The sequence below is a fragment of the Mesocricetus auratus genome, unplaced genomic scaffold (genome assembly GCF_017639785.1).
Source record: "Mesocricetus auratus isolate SY011 unplaced genomic scaffold, BCM_Maur_2.0 Super-Scaffold_15014, whole genome shotgun sequence".
In the NCBI taxonomy this organism is placed as follows: domain Eukaryota; kingdom Metazoa; phylum Chordata; class Mammalia; order Rodentia; family Cricetidae; genus Mesocricetus; species Mesocricetus auratus.
In genome coordinates this window covers 30,771,814-30,788,215 of record NW_024429186.1, presented here as the reverse complement: position 1 = coordinate 30,788,215, position 16,402 = coordinate 30,771,814, and the positions used below count along the sequence as shown (strand labels likewise).

Here is a 16,402-nt window from a genome sequence, read left to right as displayed (position 1 = left end):
CCAAAGAGGGCTAAGGAATAATAGGAGAGTTAAGTGAGAAGTCACCAGCCCAGGCAGGATTGTTTTGTTTTGTTGATTTGGTCTTAGTCCTGGTTCCCTAGGTGGTGGTTCACACTTGTAATTCCAACACTCAGGAGCAGGAAGCAGGAGGAGACCACAAGCGTGAAGACCAAGCTGGTCTACATAGCAATGCCCTGGCCAGCCAGAATTACACAGGGAGACCTTGTCTAAGACAAACAACTAGAACAAAAGAAATCCTACTTCAAAACAACCCACGAAGGAAAGAGAAAAGGACAGAATCTGGGGCGCTCCAGAGACAGCTGCAGGTGAAAGCATGGACCGGTCCTCCAGTGGGTTAGAGAGCCCACCCTTCCTTGTCCCATGTTTGTCCCTGCAGAAGGCTGCTGACACCTCCTTTCTCCCAGTCCCTTCCATGTCACCCTTGCAGCTGTCTTTCAAAGCCAGTCCCCGGGGCTGAGCATAAACCTCACCCGAGCCATCAGTCGGCAGGTGTAAAGAGAAATTACGGCTGCTCCCTGCTCTGCTGGGCCTGGTGGAATTACCCCAAAGCCGTGTTTATCATGCCATTGAACCTTGTGCCCGTGTTTAATGTGCTATCTACTCTGACCCCAGGTGTCTCTCTGCTTCGCTGCTCTCCCCGCAGCCATCCTACAGTCTGTGGCTTGGAGGGTCATCCCTGACAAGTGTATTACTGGTGTTTATCCATATTAAATCTTGGATCAGTAACTGCCTTTCACCCATTTTTCTAAACTCACTTTGGTTCTCCTGCAACCTCCCCTTGCTTCCCAGTTTGTCTTTTCCTCCAAAGTCAGGAATCTATTGTGGCCGCGAGTTTCCAGTTGCTTATGAAGAATAAAGATGCGGAGGATGGCCCTGCTGCAAAGCCCCAGCCTTCATCTGGAGTTACTACTGACCCATTCATAATTGCATCATCCAGAGCAGTGGGGGAGCGCGCCAAGGGGACCGGTTTAATTACATCATACATCTGTGAAGGCGGTGGTGGGCCCGGCCTTGCTCCTGTAAGAGCTCAGTTGAAGCCATCGTCTTTATCATGCCCTGCATAGGTGCAGTATGTGACACTTCACAAAACCCTTCCATTTGATTCCTTTTGTCCCCTAAAATCTAGAAGTTGTCACTCTGGATAAATATTCTGTGGGAGTCAAAGTAAAATGCATTTTATTTAGCTGCATCGTTAGGAAATCAAAGCATGTTAAGTGATCCCTAGTTGATCGTGGCAATTCGGTTGGTTTGTGTTTTCTTTTTGTCTTGTTGATTTTGTTTTGATTTGTTTTGGCTCAAAATCCAGAGCCCTCTTGCCTCAGTTGCCCCCTTGCTGGGAATGTAAGCATGTGCTACTATATACCTAGCTCAATATCTCCAATTTTGATTTTTTTTTTCTTGGTATGTAGCCCTACCTGGCCTGGAAGTCACTATTCCGATTTTGAGTCTGGTGTCAACGCTGAGACAGGCTCAGCAGACATGATTCTTTGTTCCCACTTAATACTGACGCCTAATTGTTAGAATTAATTTCCCTGAAGTCTCATGTATTTTATGTTTTCCCTAAAATAGTTAAGTCTAGAAATACAAATGGGGTAAAGGCACCTGCCACCAAGTCCTATTACATGAGTTTGATTCCTAGGCCCCACGTGGTAAAAGACAAAAATTGACTCCTAGGACTCCACTGACCTCCACACACATCCCCCATAGCACACATGTATGTACATGCAATTAAAAAAGAATTGTAAATGCTAATCTAATTTGTAAGTTTTAAAGCAATTTTTCAATTTTATTTATTTTATTTGTGGTCAGATGTTTTTGACGGTGGGACTTTTGTAGTTAACCTATCACTGGTTGAGAAGTTTTTTCCTTTACCAGTAAGACTCGAGATGAATTGCTTACACTATCATTTCAAGTCAAGTATGTTTTATGCTTAAATTGATGCCAGAGTCACAAGAAATTGGATGATAAATTAATATGTGACACAGACAAAAATAAGGTCAAGTTTCTTTGTTATAAGAAAAAACCCACAATGCACTGTAATGGAAAATATTTAATTAGATCATTCATCCAGTCAATAGCTCGTTGTCCAGCGCCTCTTAGCTTAGGTCCTGTCAATGCACGAGATTTTCTTTCTTGTTCTCCTCCTCTCCCTCGCTCCTCTTTCTCTTCTCTCAGCACATCTTTCCCTCCCCAGGAACTTCGTCAACAATGCTAACACCTGATTCTCCCAATGCCAGGGAAGAAGGAAAACCTTTGTTTCCCCCTTTCCTGGTCCTTCATTCTCCCTGCTGACTCCAGTTGTCTTCTGCGCACGACCTATAGGAAGAACCAATCTGTGTGGCTAAGCAGGAACTCTTAATATACTATTCAGCTGTGCTGCGGAGCATGGGATCTTCGGGGTGTGTGATGAGGGGCCAGGTAACAGAAATGTGAAATGTCTGGACGGTTTTTCAAGACCCCTGATAAGGATTTCAGATAGTAGTTAGGCAAGAACCCTCACATTTATCCACTCAAGATGCTCCCTTCGTAGATTTTGGTGCCATGGTGACGGTACTAATAGAACACAAGCTTTCTAGCCCCAGTAATGACCCATCAGAGCTTCAGGAAAAGCCATCATATTTCTGTAGCATTCATCTGTCAGCAGGAGACTATTACAGAGCACAAACTCACATTGTATTAGTGTTATCAGTTCCTTATGATCCTTGGCACAAGTGCCAGCCAATGGGCTGGCAGTCTGCTGGGCCCCACTGGGAGATATAACTCCATACCTAAATTCAAGCATGTGAGAAGGCAGCAGAACTGTAGAGGTGTGTGGCTGGGGACATTCCCCTGGCCTGGAACCCATGACACACTGTCCTAAGAGATGCTCAGGCTAAGGTCACTGACGTGGTCAAACCTGCCTTCGTCACTGTGGACTGTCAATGGATGCCCTTCCTGGACCCGCCTTCCCCCGGTCCTCACTGTGAGCTCGAGCAGAATCAGGTTTGGCTTATGATTCAAACAACTCCATGGAGTCAGCCTCCTCTTCCTGGTCTGGTGGTAAGAAGTGTATCTACACGCTGGGTGTTTCCCCATGGTCTTGTTCTAACCCACACCCTTGACTTCAGGAGCTGTAGGAATGAATGAGGGACAGAGATGGAATAACTATGAGCTCTCACACCTGCTGGATTCAGTGACTAGAGGGTAGATGCTCTAAAACTGCCTGGTGGGTCTTATTTAGTGATGAGGTGGGGCGGGGAGGGGGGGTGGTCAAGTCCTATTGGGGATCAATCTGTGTCCACCAGTTCTTTTGAGTGTCATGGCTTGAGAGATGTAAATAGCTTCCTCTTGTGGTTGGTCCTAGAGCATGTAGGAGGAGGAAATTATGGAACTTGAGAGGCATTTCTTAACTGTTACCTTGTTTGTGAAAAAAAAAAAATAACCCTGATGTGGGGGAGTCCGTACCAAGGGAGGGAGAATAAAATCAAGACCGGGCCCTGAAGGAGCAAAGGTTTGATTCGCACTAAACCACAGACAAGGAATGCTGTGCTGCGCTGGGCTGCAAGTCGCTTCAAGGATAGCAGAAGACCCAGGTATAGACATTATGACAACCTTAAGGACCGAGGCCAGCTATGATAGAACATAGCAGAGGGTAGGTCGGTGTGGATGGCCTGTTTGGTGTTTTTTGTCTCGAGGGAAACACAGGCCTTTGAAGCAGAGTAGACTGTTAAATGACTGTGGTTGTAGATAATCTGTCACCAGATCCTGGCTTAGGGCGGGACAGCAGGTCATGATATTGGCCCCCACCAACTAGCAATTCCTTTGCCTTCCCAGGAGTCCATCAGGCCCACATCCCCAGAGGACCTATGTGTAGACCACACCCAGACACTCATGCTACTGACCCCACAGCCTCTGAAAGAACTTGCATTCAGGGATGGAGGCAGGGCAAGGAGAGAGGACTGTCTGTGTACCTTAAGGAGTGGTTCGAGCAGAAATTCAGACCTCGGGAGTGGTTCGGGCAGAAATTCAGACCTCGGCTCACATGCTTTGCCAGTCTTCGTTGTATGACCTGGGAAAGGACATTTTGGCACACATGGAAATGTATGGCTCTCTCCATTTATCAAACCTGATGAGAGTTCTAAGTGCAGGTGCTCCTCAGCTCAGGATGGGGCTACACCCCCATCAACCACTCGTGAATTGAAATGATCGTAGGTTGGAAAGGCGTTAACTATACCCAGCCTAGTGAACTTCGTAGACTACCTCCACAGCACACTGTGGACCTCCGTGATTCGGAGCTGAGTGAAGGCTGTAGCTGTCGCCGCCTGGCACATCAAGGCAGTATGGCACACATCTGTATCCTGGAAAAAGGATTTTAAAGTGTGTTTTGCTATATACCCTTTCTCCATCAATTGCCTGCATCAGGCACTGCTGGGTACCAGATGCTGGGATTCTCCAGTGAACAGCACAGACACGGTCACACCTCTCATGGGACTTCCAGTCTAGTGAGGAGGGGCAGTACCTCTCACTCCAGTACACATGTAACTGCTAACTATATTAAGCAACTTGAAGCAGTGTGATTGGCTGAAGATCCGGGTGCTGTCTGGGAGAGAGGGGTCTTTCAGATGACAGGTAGAGTGATTGGGCTGTGGAGGGGTACAGAGTCCCACAGAATCCTGTCCTGTGAAGATGTCCACATAGGTCAAAGAGCAGGTTCCATTCCTCACTGTAACAAGAGTCATCAATTGTGCATTTTCAAATCACTATCAAGCCTGTGAGTGTGCTTGGAGAATGAACTGGGGAGAGAAAGAATTCAGAGAAGCCAGGCACTGAGGCCTTCACAAGAGATGGGGTCATATAGAAACCAAAGTCAAGGACAGTATCTCTGGATCCCTTTGTCTCTAATAAAATAACCTATTGGCTTAAAAAAAAAATGACGCAGGTCTGGTGGGGGTCAGTTGATAGAGCAAACATCCCTACCTATTTCTTGATATCATCCCATGCGTTCCTCCACTTCAGCCCATGTGAACCATATCAGCTGCCCTCCCCAGCCCCGACTAGTGCATTTAATCCAAGTCAAATGTCACCCTTGAAGCCAGTACCTAGTCCCCAGACCCCTCCAGAGTGGCTGACCCCTCCTGCGGTTTCCCCCACCTCCCTCCCTGCTTTATCCTAAAAACACAGCACTGCCTGCAGGTACACCCACTTAGACATTATTTTGGTAACAAAATTATCTCTCTCCCCCCAACACTGTTCATTGTCTTTTTTAGAATATGAGAAAATAAAGTAATGGTCTCTCCTGAGGGCCTTTTCTCCCCCTTTTAAATAATTCTGTATCCACACCAGCACACATGCTCATTTGAGTCATCAAATTGATTATTATTCCCGCGGCAGGCACATCCCCAAAGACGAAAAGCCCCACAAGAAGAGTTAGGACTTGACTTATGGCTTATTTTGGTACATTGGCAGCCCATAATACTCTGGTTCACGGAAGGGAGAGGCAGACTGTTGCAGATGCAGGTGTGTTGATAGCTGGGCATTCAGGTGTCAACTTGTGCCTCGGAGAAGCTGTGCCGAGTAAGCTGGAGGTTTAAAAGCACAATTGTGTTTTCCCAAGCAGACAGGGATTTATGCCCAGGGCCTGTGTCCTGGGTACACTATTGAGATTTGCCAATGGGCAAAGCCTGACTTTGTAGTGTAGGGGCATTTTAGGGATACAAACCCTGCATCTAGCCACATGCCAGCGGGTCAGAGCAAACCCAGGTGACAGGAGCAAGGAAGGGAATCTGTCTCTCTCCTTTGGCTGACAGCCCCCCACCTGCTGGCCTGACTCTTTGCACACTAAATACGAATTTCTAAGCCCCTGGCCGCTGCTCCATGGTGGTGATGGTGCGGAATGTGACTAGTTTTTAATTTGGAGAACAAACCCATCCTGAGAGGCTGAGACAGGTTCCTAAAGCTGGGTGCCGGTTGGGTGGGTAGGGGTGCATATATTAGTACCCTCCCCCAACGGTCCCACCAGGCAGTTGGACACCCCACACACACACCCCGCTTTTCAGCTGCTAGAGCAAGAATGCAAGCTTTAGGACTCTAAAAAAACCCAGCCTTCCTACTCCACAGGAGATGGAGACCTTGCTTGTCCGCGGGAGTGTCCTATTCCATTGAAGTCTCTTGGGCTGGCCCCCCTCCCCCCACCCCAGCTCGATTCTGTCACTTTAAGTCCAGCCCCTGAGAGATAGCCAATAGGAGCCAAATCATACATCAGTCTCTCAGCCTTAAAGCTACAGTAGGGTTAGTGGGCTCCAAGTGTCGGGCGCCTCAGCCTCCTCCACGGCTTCGCGTCCCCTCTGCCCGTTCGCTGAGCGCGCGGATGAGTGGGAGCCCGGGGCTGCGCGCGGCTCTCTGCCTCAGGCTCCCCCCGCCGCGTCCGCGTCCTCCCACTCCGCCTTGTCGCGCTCACCGTGCCCTGCCGGGACTCGCACCTCGCCTGTGCCCTTCACTCGTCTTCCTCGTGATTTCCCCGCTGCCGGTCTCCTCCAACTGGGAATGCTAAAACAGGACTGATGGACGTGTCCGAACTCTGCATCCCGGACCCCCTCGGCTACCACAACCAGTAGGTGCCTCACTTTCCCGACTGTCTGCCTGTCTGTCCGTCAGTCCGTCCTTCTGCCCATCCAAGTGTCTCTGTCCTGGATGTCGCAGTTCCTCTTCTACACATTTCTGAAGTGGCACGGACTTGGGGCGGGGGGCACTCGGGGACTTAGTAGAGGGGAAGCCGCACACTTGCTGGGTCTCTTTCTCGGGGTTAAACCCTCCTCTTAACTTTTCCCGCACCCCCTTTCATGAGACCTCACTTTTAGGCAACAGTGGCGCTTTCTCATTCACTCTGATTTTGCTCCGCGGTGACTAAATATCTTCATTTCCGTGATGGGAAGGCGGAAGCCCGGAACAGGTGCGGGGACGTGGCTGCAAGGGTGTTCTGTCCGTCCCGTCCTAGGAACCCTCCCCGCGGGTGCTTTGATTTCCATCCTGGGTACCCAAAATGATTTCAGCCAGGGGCAGAAAATGAAGCATGCGGAGTTTGGTCGGGAACTGCAGGAGGCCAGTGTCGCACGGGCACCAGGGTCTCAGCGGGACGCTCTCGGTGTGATGGTCCCGGGAGCCCCCTGGGGCGCGGCGGGGCCGGGAGCGCTGCGCTCCGCACGCCCTGCTTGGGGAGCCGGTGTCCCGCCGGGAGCCCGGGTGGCGGCTCCGCGCTGCGGTGGAGGTGAAGTCAGTTGTGGATTCTGGGCAGCGTGGCGGGCACTATTTCCCCGCTGCGGACTGAGTAGCGCCAGAACGCGGGTTATGCGAGCGACGTGGGTGGTTGTGGCTGCGACGGCTGGATGCGACTCTTGGTAGCTCCGGGGTCTTGGGACAGTTCTCTGAGCTTACTGGGTAGGAAGAGAAGAACTGACCTAAACCGCGATTGACTGCCCCGGGCTATCACGGCTCAACCAGTGCCACCCGCGCTCTCCAAGGTGGCCGTGCCGCCTGCGCCAGCACCTGCCAGTGCCTCCCCTCTGTGTCCCGCCGCGCTGGGTGGGACCCAGAGCATTCGGACCGCTTGTGTGGGCCTGAAAATGGTCCTCCACGGCCTTAATAATAAAGATTAAACGAATCAAAGGAAAACTCCAGCTTCTCGCGGGCAGCTTTCCTAAGTAAGTTTGTGTTCTCTTCCACCCCCACTCGCCTTTTTCTTCTGAAAGAAACTTACCGAGTTGGGTTTTCTTCCCTATCACGGACTTTTCCTTTCCACACCCTGTACATCCTTTCCCTGCACCATCCCGCCAGGGAACTGAGGACACAGCTATAAGATAAAGGCAGTGGACCACGACTGGTTCGGTAAAGTTTCGAACCCTCCACCTCACCTCGGAAACCACTCTACTTGCCACCGGCAGGCGTAAGGAGGCAACTTCGCAGCTGTGGGGCGCCGGGCTGTCCTGGGCGCCCCACGCTGACCATTTCGCTTCTAGGATTTAGGATTTTCCCCAGGGCCAAGAGTCATTTAGATACCTGCAGAATTTAAACCAGGAGGTGTTGAGCAGGGAGAGGAAAGCCGGTCCTTAATTTCAATGGATTCTGATCTCCATCAGCTTGAAAAGTGGCTTTTCACTCCCTTTCAAGGTTATGCTGCTTGCAGCTCCTGGGGCTGCTGGGTGGCAGTGGGGGTGGGGGGTCTTGGCTTTCAGGCTCCTCCCCAAGGGAGTATGAGAGTCAGTAGAACCCCGGGGAAAGAACGGGTTGAGGGTAGGGACAGTGTGATGCTTGTTGGGCATTTCCTCACATAAAATTACCAAGTACGATAAATATTGGATATTTAAATTATTTAGGTTCCCTTTCTCCGGAGGTGACTTCTTCCCTTGAGCTCGAAATATCTCTGTGTTTGTCTCTGGCTCAAGGCATCATCAATCAATATGAAAATGTGTGCGCGTATGTGGAGGGCCCGAATGTATGCTTTGGTAGTGTTGACCAAGTAAGCAGGGACAGCTCCAGGGCAAAGAACCGGGCTCTTCCCAGAACCCGCAGAGAGCCTAATTTCAGTTTGCGGATTAATGTGGGCTAAGAGGGGAATATCAGGGAGGCCACAAACAGGACGATGGAGCCAAAGTCTTGGAGGTCTGGGGGAAGCGTAAAGTGGAAATGGTTTATAAACTAAGCCTGGCCATGGTGTGGCTTCTCTGACCTTTCTGGCTCTTTTCTTTTTCTAAATAATAATAATAATAACAATAATAATAATAATAACAATAATGATAACAACAACAATAGCTCCTCCTTCCATGAGCCATACCAAAAGTCAAAAGTATGCCTGCTGGTACTGAGGACTCAACCAGTCGTGAAATGCTGGATTTTTTTTTTTCCTTTGCCAAGGTCCTTCCAGGCAGCAGCTCCAAGCTGTAACCAGCAGTTCTCACACAGGTGTGTGCAGAAGCTAGGGTTCTCCTTTGCCTCCGTCCAGAGGAGCAGGAGGCACAAGGATGGGCATGGCAAGGAGAGGGTGGTATTTAGAGAGGGCAGGTGGCTTTGGGGCCACCTCTGGCCAAGTCACAAAACAGGAGGCGGCACACGTTGGTTTGTTGGAAGGATGGTGGCAAGAAAGCATTTACCACAGGCTGATGTTTCTCAGAGAACCTGAGGTAGAGAGTGTGCGTGTGTGCGGCGCGTGTGCGTGTGCTGGGGGGCGATCATGTGCTCCCTACATACAGTTTTTACCCCCGCATGGTAATTGATATTCCCATACTTGAGAAAGCCCAGGGGCACAGGGAGTGTGTGAGCTCAGAGATGGGGAAGCTCGAAGCTAGCCTCCTAATACACAGAGCATTTGTCACGCTCTCTGTGTGATCCTCACTGTCCCAGCTGAGAAATAAACTCCCACATGTTCCTACCTTTCCACCCTTCATTTTAATTTTCCCATAGTCCGTCCTGGAGGTGACTGCCTCACCCGTCCTAATCAGTATTTTATGTTCATGTATGACAGGCAGAAGCCAGGGTGAATAGACTCTCCTTTGGGGGCCTGTGTGCGAGTGAGGACCCTGGGGCACAAAACCCAGTGTGTCTGTGTCTGGGGTGGGGAGGGGGTGCGCTGCTACCTTCTGAGGAGGAGGACCACTATGCTGTTGTTAAAGAAACAAAGAACAAACTGTCCTGAAGGTAAAATGTGTGGGTTCACACGTAGGAAAAATGCCACATGGTAATTCAAAATCAGTGACCTGGAGAAAAACAAAGGGGGAAATTAATTTTTAATGGGACATTCAAAAATAAATCAGAGTGAAGGCATTAGTTGTGGTTTTCCAGGGGAGGGGCTCCAGAAAAGAAACCTTTCTCTTTCTGCCACTCCCTTGAAGGTGTCGCTGGGTGGTAGAGGATGGTGGGATAACCGGCAGGAGTTGTTCAGCCCCCGGGGCAATAAATAGAAAAAACATTAGGTCAGTGTTACGGGCCCCAGTCAGGGCTGAGGCCCTTCCTGGTGTGTGACAGCTCTATATCCTTGGAAATTTCCTCTTGGGGCTGGTTAGTTTACCAATTCCTTTTCCTTAGAAACAATCTTCTATTTTGCCAATAATTACAGTATATGAAAAGATTTTTTTTAATAAGAGAATTCACAAGAGGAACAACTTGATCCCCCAAACAGGAACATTTTCATTCTATTGATTTGGAGTAATCAATAAATATCCCATTTAGTCCAAGAGACAGGGACAGAGGGGACTTTCGGGGAAAGCAGTGTGTGTGGGAGGGACAGAAGCTGTGGCAGAGACTTGCTGTCACACGAGGCCTCTCAGAGTGCCCTGTCCCCCAGTCACGCTCTCTCGACTCTGCTCTACTCTTCATTCATGTTCCTGAACTGGACATTTGTCAAATGGGTTTTGAAGAGAGCTAAGAGTCGATGAAAAGTCTCTCTTGTTCCTTGGTCCTCTGCAATATGCCTTGCTTCTTTGGAGTAGAGGTCTCTACAGTGTCTAGGCTATGGTGGTGCCTGAGGATGTGTCTGGGGAAGGTTGGGGAGCAGGCAGGCTGCAGGAGGTGTGGGGGGGGTGCTTTTGACAGACCAGAGGCAGGGCACTATTGACCTGACCTAGAACTTGTCATCTCAAGATGATTAAGCCTTGGTCCAAATTTAAAGGGAAGAATGGTAATATTTAGGCCATGATTTACCCTTTCAAATAAAGCCCGAGCCATGCTATGAACACCCTAATTCTAGTGCCCTGCCTCACAGGCCAGCCTTAGTCAGGTCTGTCCACCTCTCTCAGCGGGAGACCCCTCAGAGTGTTCCTCCCACATGGATAGGAGCTGTCTGTGCTCAGCATCTGCCGAACGGCCTCCGAGGATGTCTGTCTTGGATGCTGATGACTCTTGACTCAATGTTACTGCAATCTTCTAGCTTGGCTGGAATGCTCAGCTCCTCATGTCCTTCCCAGTCTCTGTAGTCCCGCAAAGATACACGGGGAAAGAGTGAGCTGTGACTGCAGGGTCTGTGGATTGCTCCTGGAAAGCTGGGAGGGTGGAATTAAGGATGGGCTGGAGCCAAACCAGTCAGCCAATTGAGAAGCATCCTGAGCATTCTGCTTGTGTGCCCTTGAGACTCCCTGCTGCTTCTAACGCTGAAGAAAAAAAATTTTTGGTAGTATACATCTGTGACCCCTGACAGAGCCTCCTTCACGCGAGCCATCTCTGTCCAACACGTTCATATATCTCTGTGGAATGCCTGATTTCAGAGAGGACCATTCCTTAGAGATGGGGTCCACAGGCTTCAGCTGGTGGAACCAGAGTGGCCTGGGGCTGAGTTACATCTGGTTGTCCCATTGGCCCAATGTGGTCTGGTTCCTGTGTAGGGGAGGTTGTGGTGCTTATAATTGCAAATGTAATTAGCAGACCAGCCATGGGGGACTGGGATGCTCAACTGGTCTCTGCCCATCTCAGTGACCCCTGTGATAAGCTGGCCCAGCAGATTAACCCTTGAGGAACCGGCCTATCTCTTGCCACCAGTGAGGCCCACTGATCTTTCACTGACGACAGCAGAGCTGTGCTGGGACCAGATCCTTCCTCTGGAGAGGCTTCAAGGCAAGGAATGAATAGGAGAGGTTGGTACTTGGATATTTTTCTTTTCTAGGACACTGGGTTAGTGACCCTCGACTCTTGTCTGCTGGGGCATTTCCTTCCTCATCTCCTGGGCCACACTGCGATGGTGTGTGTGATGGGAGCCTTTGACCGCAGGCTGGTTGGTCGTGTGACTCTGGGAGTCATGCTTAGCAAAGGTCTAAAAAGAGCTCATGGTGACTTCTGCCCAAAGCACTGGGGGCTAAGGGGTAGGGGCTTGTATTCACCCATTTCATCAGCCTCTTCCAGTCAGCTTGCAGGAAGTGAGTGTTTCCCTGGAGCCTGAGATCTGAGTGAGTGTGTGCTCTGCAAGGCAGCCCAGCTTCTGGCCGTCCCACTTGCGGAGAGCCTAGACCCCAGTTCATCATCCAAAAATAGATGCCAAACATGATACAAGTGTGGACACATGGAGGAACCTGGGCTTTTTTTTCCCTCCTATGAGTGCCTCTCTTTTTTTCTGCCGTGGTCAGGATTAAAATCAGAGAGGATCTTAAGGAGATTTTAATTTATAAGTACTGGGGTAAAGAAGTATCAAGCCTTTTTGTGACACCATCAGGAGCTACATCCAGCTCTGGGTGATTTTGCTCTAGAGAGTCTGTGTGTGCCAGTGTGTGTGCAAGCCTGCACCATGGGCAGCCCTCCCCCCACAAAATGAGTGACAGTGTACAAAAGGCTGCCTGCCTGTCTCTTGCCTGAGCTGAGATCAGGCCTGGCGGCATTCCAGTAGAAACTCTCACCTTGAAGTTGATCCAGAGTAGGGAAGGGATCACAGAGGGACCCACTGGCTGCTGTTCCTGTGGCACAAAGGATGCTAGTTTTTCCTCAAAGGCCTCTTTTTCTGTCTTCAGCCTGGGCTGGACTGGGGCAGACCCAGGAGAGAGAATGAAGGCAGACCTTCCCCTCGAACAGATGGCCACCTTTGAAGGAACACCTGAGTACCTGGGCCATTCTGCTGCAGGCTTCCCATGTCCTCCACTGTCCCTGGATAGCCACATCATCAAACTGGAATTTAAAGGGTCAGATGGTTTCTTAAATTGAGAAAAATAAGTGTGGTTCATCTGCCCTTTCTATATGGGATCTGATAAGGTGTGCGTGTGTATGTGTGTGGGGGGTTGCTAGTCAAGCATCTTAAAATTAGGATTGTTCCAGTGTGAATTAAAATTAGTTAAATCTAAAGTTTTTCTGAAGGTGAATATATATGTGTGTACAGTTTTCATTTTGCTGTGTTTTTAAACCTGTGTAGAGTTTTTCTTTAAAAAATAAATTTCTCTCCTTTGTTCTTAAGACACCCAAATTTTCTATTCCATGCTGTCATTCAGCTTTGTCCAGGGTAGGGTCTTTCTTTTCCCTGCTGTCCTTCGGCATTGCTATTTTGGGGAATGGTTTTCTAGAAAATGTTATTTTATTATTCAGCATCATCTTATTCAGGGATCAAAGGATAGCCACACAAACTCTGACTGGGTTTAGTTTTTATCATCTGGCTTCAAATGAGATCAATTTTCTGTTTAGCAGTATAACATGTTCCTCTCTGGCCAATTACAGCTGCCGCTAGCCCTATGACCAATGTTTGCCAAAACTCGGCATTTAAAACAGAGCGAAGGTGATACTAGACTGGGCACTACCGTCCCAGAGTTTCAGATCTGAAATACAAAGCGTTCTTTTCATTGTGTTCTTTAATATTCAATTGCCCAAATTAGCCAGAGTTTGCACATTGTTTTTTAGAAGTATTTGTTTTGCTAATTCACTTTGTTTAGGTTTCTGGGTTGAGTTTTTTTTTTTTTTGGTTTATTTTAAACCTGACTGTGCTTTAATGTAGATACCTAACGCTGGCCATGATGGTGCATGCCTGTAGTCCCAACACTTGTGGTGGAAGGAGGATCAGGGGCTATCTTCAGCTACATAATGAGTCGGAGGCTAGCCTGGGTTATGTGAGCTCTACATTAAAAAGAGAGAGAACGAGATCTATGTTAAAAAAGAAAGGCCTTGAAAGGTGGTTGTGAGTGTCACCAGCTTTCCCCTATGCTCCTGGCCTCCGAAAGGCAGAGAACAAGGTTATAGGGTCCTAATGACACATCCTGGGGAGGAGTGGGGTGAAGGTAGGTGTCCTCAGTGGCCTTTTTCTCACGCCTTATACAAAAAATTTAGCCTCATCTTCTGCTTTCGCTCATCATCTCTGTTTTCATTCCAGCTTGGTATAGCGTGTCCTTGTCCACTATCCTGTTTCAATTTCATGGTTTGGAAGGAGACTGTAGGTATGTGGGATCTGACTATGCAGCGTGTCTCAGTGTGTGCAAGAGTGTGTTTGAACCATCCAGGGATTGAGCATGTCAAGTGCAATCCAAAGTCTCATCAGCCACTCCACTCTGATTCAGCCATCTGTCATCCACTGGCATCCATTTGTCCTGCTCTCCTGCTTTGGTAGGAACAGCAAGAAGAGTGAGAACAGACACAGCATTCATATTTCCTTCAAGCTGGCTGTGTCTGTTACCTGGAATACCAGGTGATAGGGTATGAATGGAGGTAGCAGGAAACGGCAAACTCTTTGGAAAAAAAAAACTCTTCAGTTTTCAAATCTGCCCCCATCTCACTGCCTGGCCCTGGATGCCCTCGTTTGGGATTCCTGGTGACACAAAGTAGGCAAGCTTGTCCACTCTCTTGTCTCTGCCTTCCTAATCCATCCGCAGAGAACATCATTAGTAGCAAGCCGGCCCTTCAGCGTGTTCGCAACAGGATTTAGCCTCCTCCTCTCAGACTGACTCTTTGTCAGCGGTCTCCTGGGTCTGTTGACGCCGCCGCCTACCTAAACACTAAGATAACAAGCTCTGTCAGAAAGAACACCGCTTTTCCAGAAATAAGAGCAACGAGGTGGTGGTTGTGGTGACTACGAGAATGGTAATAATAATAGCTTTCACCTTTCCATTCCCCCAGAGTGCCAAGCAATTCTCATGACCAGTTTTCTCACAGTACCTGGATAAGAGTGATCACAATTTGCCTCAGAACGTAAATATATCTGTGGGCAGGTAAATACTCAGAGGCCCCGGGCTTGCATATTTGAATTCATCCAGTAGCAAAAACAGCCCAGAGTCCAGATGTGAACAGGCAGGTGGAGGAGAATCTGGTATCAACCACATGCCCCCGATTCCAGAGAAGGAAGAAGTGTCTCGTTAAGGATGCTGGTTCGGTGTCTCCACTAATCGGCAGCCCCTGTGTGGTTCCCGTCTCTTGCCCCACAGTCCTTCTGGCTACATTCTCAGATGTTAGCAGGGTGGAGGCCTTTGGAGGGCAACTGGTTGATGCTGTCCTATGGAGCATCTTGGAAAATGTCATGAAGTGAACGAAGTCACCTCTCTAGCCTGGGTCACCTTCCTGGCCATCCATTTCTGCCAGGCTCTCGTCCCAAATAGCAAGGAGCTGACCTCTCTAGGTGCCTCTGAGTTACTCCTGTGTTCAACAATGCCATGGTCATGTTCTCTCTCAATCGCTTTTGTGTGAGCTCAGGCACGCACCTTGGAAAATAAGACACATCGGCTCTACCTCCCCTCGTGTGCCTGGGATCCTGATGTCTGTGTTCTTTGATATACATCTTAGCATCATTATTACTCAGCTTCTTACTCAGCCGCTCTCCCCACCCCCAAAGAAAATAAAATCGAAGCTTTGGATTACAAATTGATTAGTAACTGATTTAGCAAACAAAACATTCCCCTCTGGAAATGCAAGCAAGGGTAACTGTGCCATTCAGGTTAAAATCCACTTCTTACTCGGTCAGTGAGACATTCTATAGTTGCAATTCCCTTGTTGAACTCAGTGGGTTTTTTTTAATTAATTCATGAATAATAAAAACCAATCAGTCTTGTTGAGTTTAAGAAGGATTAGGGAAAAGGGTTTTTTGGTTTTCTTCCAGAGAACATTTGGAATCTGTGAATCGTTGTCACCAAGTGCTCAGGGATGGCCTGAGTGTGCCTGCCCGCCTTCTCCGAGAATGAATTAGCTGTTCTCTATAGAGAAGTGCAACTTTGTCTTTGGCAGGTATATGGCCAACTTACTGTTGACCCTTGGGGCTTCCTCTCTTCATATGCCACAATCCTGTGCTGCTTCCAGAGGCAACTGGTTGAAATGAAAACATTTTCTCCTATAAGCAGCACGCACACACACAGCCAAGGCTGTGGCATTGCTTGTTTAGTGACGATGCAGACTCTCGTTTCTCTCCTCTCTGCCTCAGGAAGTAGCTAACTGGACATGTATGTGCCTTTAGAAATCCGAGTCATGGATTTCTGTGGGGTTTCCTGTGTCTCTTTTTAATTGTTTCCTTTAAGACAGGTCTCACTAGTTAGCCTGGGACCTGCTATGTAGACCAGGCTGCCCTCACACTCACAGAGATCCACCTGCCTCTGCCTTCAGAGTGCTGAGATTAAAGGCGTGCGCCGCCAGGAGCATGATTTTTGCAGAAATTGTATTCCTTATTTCCGTAAATAGTATCTACCTCTCTTAAGCTGCTGTGACGATCAGCCCAGTCATTGACAAGTGCCCGGCACTTAGCAGGCATGTAGTAGGCGTGTCACTACATGAAAGTGTTAATGAGAGCAGGGTGCCTGAACTAGATGCAGCTTAATGTAATCACTGTGGCTTGGATTTCTGTGTGTGTAACAGAGGATTAAAGGAGGGATTACCAAAGGGGGTGGGGATGATGAATAGGAAATTTTCCTCTGAATGAGCGTGTACATTCTCAGCTTCTGGGGTAGAGTTGCTTGATGAAATAGATTCCCAGTTAAGT

General features: G+C 48.8%; 1 protein-coding gene across 1 annotated transcript in view; it reads left to right on the top strand.

The window, feature by feature from the left end:
• Nucleotides 1-6,298: 6,298 nt before the first annotated feature.
• Nucleotides 6,299-16,402, top strand: part of Esrrb (estrogen related receptor beta) — a 99,006-nt gene continuing 88,902 nt past the window's right edge. The window contains 1 exon segment of the mRNA XM_040742709.1: nt 6,299-6,610. Coding sequence (XP_040598643.1) covers nt 6,561-6,610 — 50 coding nt within the window. The 5' untranslated portion in view covers nt 6,299-6,560.